Source organism: Ursus arctos, unplaced genomic scaffold, assembly GCF_023065955.2.
Source record: "Ursus arctos isolate Adak ecotype North America unplaced genomic scaffold, UrsArc2.0 scaffold_6, whole genome shotgun sequence".
In the NCBI taxonomy this organism is placed as follows: Eukaryota; Metazoa; Chordata; class Mammalia; order Carnivora; family Ursidae; genus Ursus; species Ursus arctos.
In genome coordinates this window covers 78,334,136-78,346,820 of record NW_026623078.1, presented here as the reverse complement: position 1 = coordinate 78,346,820, position 12,685 = coordinate 78,334,136, and the positions used below count along the sequence as shown (strand labels likewise).

At 50.2% G+C, this 12,685-nt stretch overlaps 1 protein-coding gene across 1 annotated transcript in view; it reads right to left on the bottom strand.

Moving 5' to 3' along the window:
* Positions 1-11,995: 11,995 nt before the first annotated feature.
* TG (thyroglobulin) overlaps positions 11,996-12,685 on the bottom strand; it is a 244,300-nt gene continuing 243,610 nt past the window's right edge. The window contains exon 49 of the mRNA XM_026495381.4: positions 11,996-12,190. Coding sequence (XP_026351166.3) covers positions 12,107-12,190 — 84 coding nt within the window. The 3' untranslated portion in view covers positions 11,996-12,106. The remainder of the gene's footprint in view (positions 12,191-12,685) is intronic.

Sequence of the window (12,685 nt, the reverse complement as noted above, 5' to 3'; positions counted from 1 at the left end):
CTTGGGTCCCGTCGGGCACAGCAGAGCGGCGGGAACCCACCTCTTGTCTGTCCCCAACCGTAAACGGACGGAAATGCTCTATATGGACCCGCACAGCTCCCAGGAACCCTGGCCTGGAGTGAGGAGCTCTGGGTTTCAATCCCACCATGGCTGCTAGTAGCTTCTTCCCCGAGCACTTCCAGAGAACCGGTTCTCTTCCCTGCGGTCTCATGAAACCTGGCATGACACGGTTGTTCCGAGGAAGGGCACCGTGATGAGGAATGCCCTGGAACTGGGAGTCAGAAAAAGGACCCACCGGAGACCCCCGGGGACCGGCTTTGTGACTGTTCATCTTTTCCGAGCCTGAGTTTCTCCTGTGAAATGCAGGTGACGATCTGCGGCCTGGCCTCCTGGCTGGATTGGTAAGGATCAGACAAGTTACACACACGTGTGCACGGTGAACACTCATGACGCGACAGTATTAAATCAAAGAGTCGGGAGTGGAAGTCTGGAACCCACTGGGCCACTGACAGAGCCTGTGCCAAGCTACTTGGTAAAGCCATTTACATGGTCCCCAGGTCCCCACCAGCCCTGCCGGGAGGCTCTGGTAGCATGTGGCCCAGCCACGGTTGACTCGCTGGGGTCCCTTCCTCTCTCCAAGCCTCAGCTTCCATCCAGAAAATGGCACACCGACACAGGATGATTCCAAATGTCCCTTCCAGCTCTGACACTCCACAGGCCTGTGGTTCCTGTGATTGGGTCTCTGTGGCACGGCTGTTTGGGACTCTCAGAATCCCAGGGAGGAGGTCAAAATGGGGCTGAGGAACGTCCATCAAAGTAGAATACGGTGAAATGTCATCCTGGCTGCATTAGCTTGTAAATATTTAAGTTTACGTGTGGACTGTCATGGTACGGCGAACATACAGAAATTTTAAAAATCACGTATCTACACATGGAAGCCATCTACTTCTCCTTTGGGATCAACCCAAGAAATAGAGACTTGCTCGCCCATCAGAGAAAATGTTGACCATCCGACTTGCTAGGGCCCACTCTATACCAAACCCTCCCTTCTGGCCATCACTGGAGATTTTGACTGTGCGTGATTTTTACTCAAGTTATCAGAGCTTAACGTCCCTCCAACAGTGCAAGATTCAGTACTGGAGTAATATTAGTACTAGTCCCAGAACTAGATTCAGTACTAGCGTAATATGCCAGGATTGAAAATTACTTAGAATCGGGGGGCTTCGGTGGCTCAATCGGTTTAGCATCTGCCTTTGGCTCAGGTCACGATCCTGGGGTCCTGGGATCCAGTCCCCTGTCAGGCTCCTTGCGCAGCGGGGAGTCTGCTTGTCCATCTAGTCTTCTGTCCCTCCCCCACACTCAGGCTCACGCTCTCACTCTCTCTCTCTCTCATAAACAAATAAAAATCTTTAAAAAAATTACTTAGGGGGCGCCTGGGTAGCGCAGTCGTTAAGCGTCTGCCTTCGGCTCAGGGCGTGATCCCAGCGTTATGGGATCGAGCCCCACATCAGGCTCCTCCGCTATGAGCCTGCTTCTTCCTCTCCCACTCCCCCTGCTTGTGTTCCCTCTCTCGCTGCCTGTCTCTCTCTCTGTCAAATAAACAAATAAAATCTTTAAAAAAAAAATTACTTAGAAAACTAATGATGTACTGTATGGTGACTAACATAACATAATAAAAACTACTTAGAATAGCTAATGACACACTAAGTGGTCACATTTGATTAAAATGTTTGATTTTTTAAAGTAGGCTCAAAACCGTATATAGTATATGGGCCTTTTTCGTGTATATATGCATATGATACAGGAGTATGTTTCTAGAAACATGAAGTGGAAGGATGTAGTCTGAATGTGACAAGGAACTGTCTGGGTACTGGGGTTTGGGGTGTGATTTCATTTCTCTCCTTTTTGCTGGTCTGCTTTGAGTAATGATTTTCATGCTTCTGTAATCAGTCTCCAATTGATCCAAGAAGCAGCTGGGGAAGAATCCCCAGAGGGATTCCAGAAGAATGGCGGAGGCTGGCAGGGGAGGCCCATGTGACCGTGTTCTCTCGCTGCTAACAAATGTTGGGGCTATTTGGGGCCTGTGATGTCACCTGGCAGGCCAGACCATGGCTGCGGTTATGATGTCAACTGCTGTCTGGCTGGGAGGCTCTGTGGCCAGTGAAGTCACTGGGGATGCGCAGTCCCTGGAGGCCCCCTTGTCCCCTGCCCAGGGAGCCCATGTCCTCTGGACTCAGCCCACAGGAATGTGCCCAGATAGCCCAAGGAGGGCTGGGCCGGCAGAAGGGGCAGCTGGCTGGGCCTGGACGCATGCGGGGGTGTTTTTGGCCTGAAGCTTCTGCCCTCCTGAAGGTCAGAGCGCCCAGCCTCACCCCCGGTCCTGCCTAGCCTGTGCGCCTCCTACCCCTGCACCACTGAGAGCGCCCTTAGCATAACTTCACCTGCTGGACTTTGCAGGAGATTCTCAAGATCAGTTTGGACTCTTTGCTACCACCCCTGGCACGCGGACCCCTAACTTGGCCTCATGACGGACCCTCTGCCTGACGGCAGCTCCCCACTGCCCCTGCGTGGTTCAACATCGACCCACCCTTCAAGGAGCTGGCCTGCCAGCCTCCCCTTGCTGGGATCGTGCAGAGGCAGCACGATAGGACACCTGCGGCAGGGCTCCCACGTCAGACTTCTAGGTTCAGATCCCTACTACAGGCTGTGGCCCTGGACAAGATTTCTCAGGCCTCTAGATTTGGGTGGAAGGGATTTTTCACTCCTCATGGCATGTGAGAAGGGATGGAGGAATTCTTGGAGCAGCACAGGATGACGCCTGACGTGGTCGGCCTCTGTCAGGGTTATTGTTTACTGCCATACGTGATGAAGAACCTTCCCCGCCCTTGTGTCTCACAGCAGAGTCTCCTTCCAGACAGTTCTGAATACCTGGACACTCACATAAATTCTGCCAATTTCACTTTCCCATCACTAAAAGGAGGGTAGTAAGAATTCTTCAATCGGGACAGATCTCTAATATGAAAACTGGAAATGACCTCAGAAGGAAACGTTCAGCTGGTCTCCCTTCGCACCCAGACACCCTGGAGATCTTTAAAGAGGAAGTCACTGACCCAGCTGACTGAGTTTACTAAGTCTCTGTCTAAACCATCATGAGCCCAGATCTTTGACCCAGTCTCAGCCCCTGCGAGTAAGCAAAGAGGCGAGGAAGGAGAATGGCAGCTTTTATGTTTATGGCATGGATTTTCACCCCCGTGCACGGGCATGACAACTCGAGATATCACAGTTCATGCTCTCTCTCCAGTAAAGTTTTCTCCACCTGCTCCCTAGCCCCACCGCTCCTCCCATGACCCTCAGATAGACGTGAGGCTTCGCACAGTTGTGAGGAGATGCCGTCAGTGGGAAGGAACATAGGACATTAGTGAAAACACAGGGCTTATGGAATTTGGAGGGAAAACCTTCACTTTGGAATATTATTAGATTCCCATTGCATAGGATATGTTTAGCCCCAGTGGAATTCCCCCAAGATTTTCCCAGCTAAAATGTTTCAGTTTTATTTACCCCATCTGGCACCCTACGGTCCAAGGCCTAATGGGCCATGGGCCTGGGTAGCCATACAATAAGAGATCTCGAAGAGTGGTGTGATGCTTAGGGAAGAGCAGAATGTGGGAGCCACTAGCATGGTACCTGGTGCTCAGGAGACGCCCACAAACAGTGGTAATGGCGACACTTCCGGGATGCCTGGTAAATGTATGTATTAGCCAAGGGGCTTGGCTGTTCAGACTTCATAATCAAAAGGTTCTGCATGTTGGTTGTCTCTGGTTGGCGTAACAAATTGGCTGAAAACAATACAAATGTGTTCTATCACAGTTTCTGTGGGTCAGGACTGAGGTCCCATGTCCTTAGCTCCTAGAGGCTTCTGTCTGGTCTTTGTAAGTAGACCCCCACACCTCGGAGGCAGCAATAGCATGATGGATCCTTCTTCTGCTTGGAATCTCTGTGCCCTGCCCTTTAACCACATCTCTTCTGCCTCTCGCCAGACAAGGTTATCTGTTTTTAAGGGACCATGTGATTAGATTCGGTCCCCTGGAAAACACTCCAGAAATCTTCCTATATTAAGGCCCCTGACCTTAATCTTACCTGCAAAGTCCGTCTTGTCATGTAACGACCTATCCATAGGTTCCAGGCAGGTATCAGGGCAGCAACTTCTTTTTAGGGCCATTATACCATCTAGCACATTCCACAGTGAATCCTGTCCCATGATGAAAACGGTGTTGATAGTTCTTTTTTTTTTTTGAAGATTTTATTTATTGTCAGAGAGAGAGGGTGGGGGGGGATCGCACAAGCATGGGGAGCAGCAGGCAGAGGGAGAAACAGGCTCCCCACTGAGCAGGGAGCCCCATGCGTGGCTCGATCCCCGGACCCTGGGATCATGACCTGAGCTGACGGCAGATGCTTAACCAACTGAGCCACCCAAGCATCCCATGGTGTTGATAACTCTGAGAGACTCCAAGCTGGAGAAATCTGAGCTCGCCTCCCTTCTATAAAACAGCATTCCTTGAGCGTTTATAGTGTGCCAAGACATGTCCTAAGAACTTGGGATCCATAATGGAAATAATGCCACGAAGAGGAAGGAGAAAGAGGAGGAAGAGAAAGAGAAACTACTTTTGCTGCATGTCTACTGTGTCAAGTGTACTTCCTGTGTCTTCTCCAATGTTCAAGGGAACCCCACTATACAGATGAGACAAGTGGGGGTCAGGGGTCTGATAACTTGCCCAAGGTCACCCAGCTCATCCACTACACAGTCGAGACCTACACCCTCTTTCCCTTGCCCCTCCTGGTTTGAGACACTCAGGGCGCCTCTAGTCCACAGAGGAGAACAGAACACCTTTGGACACCAAGCCACCAGGGGTCACTTCCGTCTTTCCCCAGGGGGTGAGGGTCCCTGGGGGGTTTCCCGAGGCAGCTGGACAGGGAGCTGGCTGACCTGAGGTCCCCGACCCGGATGCCCAGAGTTCTTCTGCGGAAGCTGGGGAGGACAGTGATGATGGGGCAAGGGAGGGGCTCTAGAAGTCTCCTCTGGCCGAATTTACATGTTCTTGGTTGTCCAGGTGCACTCCTTCCTCTTTTTAATGACCTAGTGTATTTATAACTCATCCCCAAAGGGTAATGAGCCGTAGGCTTCAGTCTGCAGACTTGTAGAGAACTGGGAAGAAATTAGTGAGAAGGGCCATGACAGAGAGCCAGAAACATCTAAGTAAAACATGCAGCATCCCAAGAGAAATTCACCTTCAGTACTAACATTACTCTTACTCATGACAATTCACCGGCTGAAGAGCGACCGTGTGCCAGCTGCTTTCCTGTGCCACGGACAGATGTTCATTTCTTACTCCTCACAGCACTCTGGAGAGGTGTCGACAGAGGCATTTTATCACTAACTCAAGAGGTGCTCAGAGATGTGAAGTAACTTGCTCTAGGACGCAACGCTGGCCAGTCTAGATTCAAAGGCAGGTGTGGCCTCTGCCAGCTCACAGTCAAGACCCTCCCACTGGCCCCACAGAGAGGCCAGCAATGCCTCTGAGTCCAGCCGTGATTTTATTGTAACTCTGCAATGGGGTATTTTCTTCTTTTTGACAGATAAACAAGCCAAGCTTCAGAAAAGCCGAGGCCCACAGTTAGGAGGGGCACTGGAAAGAGGAAGGGTTGATGGCTTTGGAACCTCAGGCTGAGCTCTGGCATTTCCACGCTGTGTCATCTTGCTCTGGGACCACATGGATCCAGACACCTGCACTAGTGTGTGAGGTCACACAACTTGCCACCTAATGGAACATGTCTGAGCCTCCCAGGTCTTCCCTCTGCCCGTAATGTGTGGGGGAGCAGTTTCTCCTTATTTGTCCTTGTTTGCTATTTCTTCTACCCAGAGCCCCGCTCCCCAGCTCCTCCATGGCCATCTCCAGCTGGTCAGCCAGAGACACACAAATGTCATCTCCTCCTGAGAGGTACCGCAGTGCTCCTTTCCCTCACCTATGGGCTGGCACACACCTGGGCTCAAGGATGTTCATGACAGCTGGGTGAGGGCAGAGGAGGAAGGTGGCAAGTCTCATTCAGAGGGAGGGAAGACCTAATGAGCCCCAGTTTAAATAAGAAGGGGAAAAGAGGATGAAGGGATTCCAGGGTCACTGTGGAAAGGACCAGCAAAGGCTTTAGGGAGACACTGGGCCTCATCTCCCCTTACAAAGCAGACCCTCTCCCAGGTCAGCCAGCACTTTGGTAGAGATGCCTCTGGTCATGGCCCCAAGTCTGCTGGTCCGCTCCCTTATCTATCTCCTCATTGTGACCATCACTCAATTTCCAACATGGAAAGGCCCAGAACGTTTGTCTCCCATGGACACCATTGGGATGGGGTGCCTGGGGCACAGTAGTAGACTCGGCAGTCTTGCTCTGGGGACAGAAAGCTGAGCACCTGGTTGGGTGGAGGCAGGTCCATCGAAAGAGAGGTGGGTGGGCAGGGTCCCAGGAGCCCTGGAAGGACAGGGAACTCAGAAGGGACCCAGGGCTCTCCCCGGCAAGTGGGGGTGGTCTGGGCATGACCAAGCAGCTTCTGAACATGTGGAGGCTTTCCAGGTGTTGTCAGACCCTCAAGCTCTGTAAGTTTGCTCGTGCAGCGGGGGTACCTAGAACACCATCCCTACCCACCTAAGCTTTCCATGCCTTGCTTAGCTTTGTCTGTTCTTTGTACTCCCCTTGGGGTCACCTTCTGGAGAACGTTCCCTGGCTTGACCTAGGTGCCCCTCTTCCAGCTCCCGAAACAACTGGTTTACCCCAGCTGCTGCTCATATGCCACTGTACTGTGACCACCTGCTTACTTGTCCAAGAGGAACTACTCATCTTTGTACTTGAGCCCCGAGCCAAGGGCCTAGCATGAAGTGGGGAATGAGCTGGACGAAATCAATGGCAAAGAAAAGATCTTCTAATTATTGCTCACCAATTTCTAATTATGCAGGACATTCATTTCTCTTGCCCCATAGGAACCTCCCAGCAAAGCTAAGGGAGTGATGAGTTGAACGGATTTTCCAGTTGAGGCTAATGCCCTGATTGGTGAAGGGGTTTGTTCTGGGTCATTCAGTTGGTGAGTGGCTGAGTCAGAATTCAAACTTCTGTCTGATTCCATACACCAAATACTTTTCCTCTGTCTTGGAAACCGTAAGATTGTGATTCCCAGACCTGAGATTCACTAAGGGTGGTGTAAGAACACACACATTCCTTGAAGATAGGGTGATAGCATAGAGTTCAAGGGGGAAAGAGGGAGAGAAGGAAGGCAGGGAGAAAGAAAGCAATTATAAATGCTGGATGCAACAAGAAGCTTGACCATAATATTACAGTCTGAACAGAAATTGCTCCAAAAATAACATGATCTTAAGCAACCAGTAAAGTATCATACAAGAGAATCTATTTGATCTTGAGGCTAGATGCATGGCTGTGGAAATGGCCTGGGGTTACATCGTGAACCAAGAGAACAGGGGGCGTGACTCAAGCACACTGCTTGGCCTGTGACATATAAATAAAGTCTTAATAGGGTAAATGAAGTTAACAGGTTTTCAAGGGTCAGCATTACCCTAGAGAACAAAGCATGGCAGGTGCAGATGAGGTCGCAGGACAATGGAAACCCAAGGACAAGGACAGCAAAAACAAAAAGGAAAAGAAGAGGAGATTTAAGGGTGCCAACAGGCTCATCATTTAAGTTGCCAGCTAGGGATTATTGGAACATTGATGGAATAAGAAAAATATATTCAGAATTACAAAAGTAGGGGCGCCTGTGTGGCTCAGTCGGTCAAGCCTCCGACCCTTGATTTGGCTCAGGTCATGATCTCAGGGTCGTGAGATCGAGCCCCGCGTCGGGCTCATGCTAGGCATGGAGCCTGCTTTAGATTCTCTTCCGCCTCTCTCTCCCTCTGGCCCTCCCCCCACCCTTTCAAAAAAAAAAAAAACCTACAAAAGTAACCAAAAGAGGAAATAAGAATTATACCGTCATCCTGCTTTTGGAGAAATGTGTGGAGTCTGAGGGGAATGAGGTGGGCAAATCCTCCTCTGGCTCAGCTGGGAATCCACAGGTCCGGCATAAAGTTGATAAATCACAGAAACAGGTAAAGTCACAGTGTCGTGAGTCATAGGGGTGACCAGAGAGGGGAGCTCTGAAAAGAAGGAGCTGTTGCAGAGGGGATGACGGCAGGTGGGGGCCGTGGGAGGTGGTTCCTGAGGTACAGGTGTTGTGTATTGGAAAGTATAGATTCAGAACCCTGCCCTAGACGATTCATTCTGAAGATTGGAATCTCTGATTCCAAAAACAGGGATCTCTGATTTTCACGTGCTCACTCCTGTCCTGTCTTGGAACTGCTGCCTGAGGGTCTTGGATGATCTGGGAGGCCTTGTCCTTGTCTTCCAGCTCCAGTGGGAACCATGGGAGACCCGGAGCTCTGGTCACCCAGCTGCCTCTGTGCGGGCCTCGGGAGGCGGAGGCCCTTGTGGGCTGATGTTACAACTCCCCTTTGAGAAAGTCACTGGCCTCCTTCTCCTGTCCTTCAGGTCCGCTTCCAGCTCAAGAGGAAGCTGATTCAGACGAATGACTGAGCTTACAGAGAATTTCTTCACTTCCTTTCTTGATTCCTGTTTTAGCTAATTCTTAAGCTCATTCGGGTTCCCAGTGTGAGATGCTGTTCTGTTCACCTCCTGACTTCTCAGTGACCCTGGCCTTGGCTCTGGGTGTCCTGTGGCCTTCCTGACCTTAGTCAAGGGGAAAATAGTTTGTATTGTCTTATGGCTGCCCTGGCACCCATGGGGCTGGCCCATCCCATCTGGATGTGGACAAGGACTTCCGGAGGAATCTCTGCGGTGCAGGAGAAAGTGCTAGAGTGGGAGCCTGAGGGCGCCCTTCTGAAACCAGCCCTGACAGGGCTGGTGGTGGGAGCCCGGGAGGCACAAGTTCTCTCTAGCTCTCATTTCTTCATCAGGAAATGGGCTCAGGCCCCCTTCAGCTCACACTGCCTAACTATAGTGTGTTGCCTCTTTGGTCACTCTTTTCTGCGAGCTGTTCCAGGCAGGGGCCCAGATGGCCTGGCCTTTGGATCCCTTGGGCCTCCCATCGATAGCTTTCTCATGGACTGGTTTATAGTGGGTGCCTTGAATAGACTGTTAACTCTAAGGGCTTGTGAACACCACTCACTGTTTTTGTTCATACACATTAGCGCCCTTAATCAGCAGGGCAGGTGTGCAAAGCAGGCATTATTATTATAACAGGATGTTAAAATGGGATGTTTTCTAGCTCAGTTTTCAAAAGCTGAGAGCAAATAGCAGGTGGTATCCGGTACTAGACGTTAGTGCAGGGCTGACAAAGGGGGTGGTCCAATCTGGTTCCACCACCATGAGACCATCACCCACTCCAGTCACGTTAAAGAATGTGACTGACCCATTTCCAGGACTACTGGTGGAGGATTTGGGGTTTTGATATGGGTCTGGAGTGGACTTTTTATTATCAGGAAAGTGGTGAGCGATGCCTGAGGTTTGGTCCAAGGGCAGGATAAACTATACCTCTGAGTAAGGATAACAATATTTTAGTTTTCTATGGATGCTGGAACAAATTATCACCAATTTATGGGTTTAAAGCAATATAAATTTATTGTCTCACAGGTCTATAGACCAGCAATCCAACATAAAGCTCAGCGGGCTAAAATCAAGGGGCTGGCAGGCTGCATTCCTTTTTAGAGGTTCAGGGGGGATGCATTTCTTCTCTTTTTTCAGCTTCTAGAGGTCACTCAATCCCTTCCTCCATCTCTAGCACCAGCGATGTTGGGCCAGGTCCTTCCCACACTGCCATCCCTCTGGTCCCTTCTCCTGTACCCCTCTTCTACTTTTGAGGACCCACCTTGTAATTGTTATTACATTGTGGTTCATTGGACCCGTGGGGGAATCACAGATATTTTCCTATCTTAAGGTCAGCTGATCAGCAACCTTAACTCCATCTTTGACCTAACGCCCTCTTAGAGTTTAGCCTTAGTTATTCAGTTTCTAGGAATTGATTTATCATCTTTGGGGAGGGGCATTATTCTGCCTACCACAAATGGATACTAGGCTGAAATAAAAATGCTTCCAGCATATCCCTTGTGAAGCATTGCTCACCCAGTAAACTTTATGGAATCCATTCTACAAGTAAGGAAAATAAATATCAGAGAAGTTAAGAGTGGGATCCATTCTTAACATGCATTGGAATTCCCTGATGCCTGGTCTCCACCTACCCCCTTCAGGATTCCGATCTAATTGATCTGGGATGTGGCATTGGTACTGAGATGTCGTAAAAGGACTCCAGTGATTCTACCTGATAGCCAAGGCTGAGAACCACTGTGCTAAAGGAATTACTCCAAGTCATTCCACTACCATGAACACCTGGCCCAGATCTAGCTTATTTCAAAGCCCCCACCAAGGTGTTGGTGGATGAGGAAACTCCTATGTTTCTACCCCATAAGTGACACCCCGTTCATCGCTGCTAACTGCATTCCAGCTTTGTGGGGACAGCAATATGTCTAGGGAATATCCTCTAAGGAATAAGTCATGTTTGTCTAATCAGATCACAGTAAGCCCATTCCCTATTGTCGGTAATTGGTCTTAAAATAGGGACACAACACCATTAGTCCAATGAGACGTAAAGGGAATTTTGCTGGGAATTTTTGGGAAAGACATTTTTCCAAGAGAAGAAAGAGACGCTTGAAGGGAAGGTCCTTCCTACCATGTCTCGCTTGCTTCCAGCACAGATGCCATCAGGAGCAAATGTGATGTCTGGAACTGTGGCAGCCATAGTGTGTCAGTGAAATGAAGCATTATCCATGAACTGAAGACAGCAAAGTGGAAGGCCAGTCCTAGGACCATCCCCATCCTGGAGTATCCTTCGGTTAAGGCACTTTAGCTGGGTGTTTGGTACTTGCACTGAACTATCCTGATTGATCGTCCAAGCCGGTGAGAGGTTACTGGGGTTTTCAATGCTTTCAACAGGTTCTGCACAACACACAATGTGGCTGTAGACCTATCCAAAGTCTAGGGAGTGCAAGGAAATAGAGAAATCAGAAGACCTGAGTTGAATTCTGATTCTCCACCTCCCCCCTGTGTGAATTCAGGCATTGCACAAGCTTTTCTGAGACTCGCCTTCCACATCTGCAAAATGGGGGTGATGGTCCCAACATATGGACCATTACTGAGTTTGGTCTATGCTTAAATGAGGTGACGTGTGTCAACACATCTTCTGACATACCTTATAAATGACAGAGATCGTTAACCGGCTCCACCTGCTTTGACTTTGGGTTAATTCTTTCTGTGTGTGTGTGTGTGTGTGTGTGTGTGTGTGTGTGTGTGTGTGTGTGATTGAGAGAAAGAGAGTCTTAGGTCTGCCTTCATAAGTATGTCCCTTATGGGGGTAAATGATCAAATCTCTTGTTCATCTGGGAACCCAAAGCAACCATAATTGGGGTAATAATTCTATCTCCTTGCCCCAAATCCCTCTCACGTTCAATTAAGTCCTATCAATTCTACTTCCTAAAGAGTTCTCAGATCTCTGCCTTTCCCCACCTCTACCGTCGCTACCTGGATTCAGACCTCATTGTCTCTTGCTTGGAATATTGCACCAGCCTAGCTGGTCTCCCACCCCCATTCTGGAACCTTCACATCCTTTCTAACACACAGGTGGGACTGCATCACTCTGGGGCCCGCCCTCTATGCAACCCCATTTCCTGTGTTACCGTTCACACCCGTTCACCTGCCTTTTTCTCTGTCTAGAGTGCAGCGTCTCTGCCTCCCTGGCAATCAGCCCAGGGCCTGGTATACACAGGATGCTCCAGAAATTTTGGTTGGAAGGAAACGGCAGCCTGGGATTCAAGCCTTAGGAAGCTCATTAAGACATAGTTTGGTGTCTCCCAAGGACGGTCTTGAACGAACAAGTCTGAGTCACCAATGCTTCATGGCACGTAGACACTTTATTGAAAGTTAGTGGCTCTTTTAGAGAATAAGACACCCTGGTGGCAGCCTGAGGTGGGGTCAGCAGGCTGGACAGGAGGGCCTTGGCAGATGGTCACCTGCTGTAGCTCTTGGAGCCTGGCTCTCCTAACAGCCCAGTGTCAGCCAGCCCGTCCTCCTCTTCACTCTCTGCTGACAACTCCTGCTTGGCTTCATCTGAAATAGAAGGGGCAAGGCTGGTCCAATCACATTGGGACTCCTCCCTCGTCTCTTCCCCCCTTGGCCCTAAGTGACCCCAGCCTCTGATGGGCCTTCCCTACGAATGCTCAACAGAGGGGCACTTCCAGGGGTCGGGCGCTAGAGTCATCACCAGGGTCTCGGGTCATGCTAAGGGCCACTTGGCCTCGGAGGCTAAATGCAGCATTGAGGGTCTAAAGCATGGTGGGCCAGGTCACATGCTTGCTGGATGTTGCGCCCCCACCTTTTGCCACATGAAGAAATCATGTCATTCTTAACACCTTCAGCCCAACCCCCCACCATCCGCCTCCCTGGGAAGCCTTCTCAGATCCTCCCTCCACGGGGCTCCCACTGGCCTGGGCACAGACTTCCATCGCAGGGCAGGGACAGCTGAGGGCCATTTGCTGGGGTTATGTCACTCACTTCCCCCTCTCCTGGAAGCTTCTCAAGGCCACTG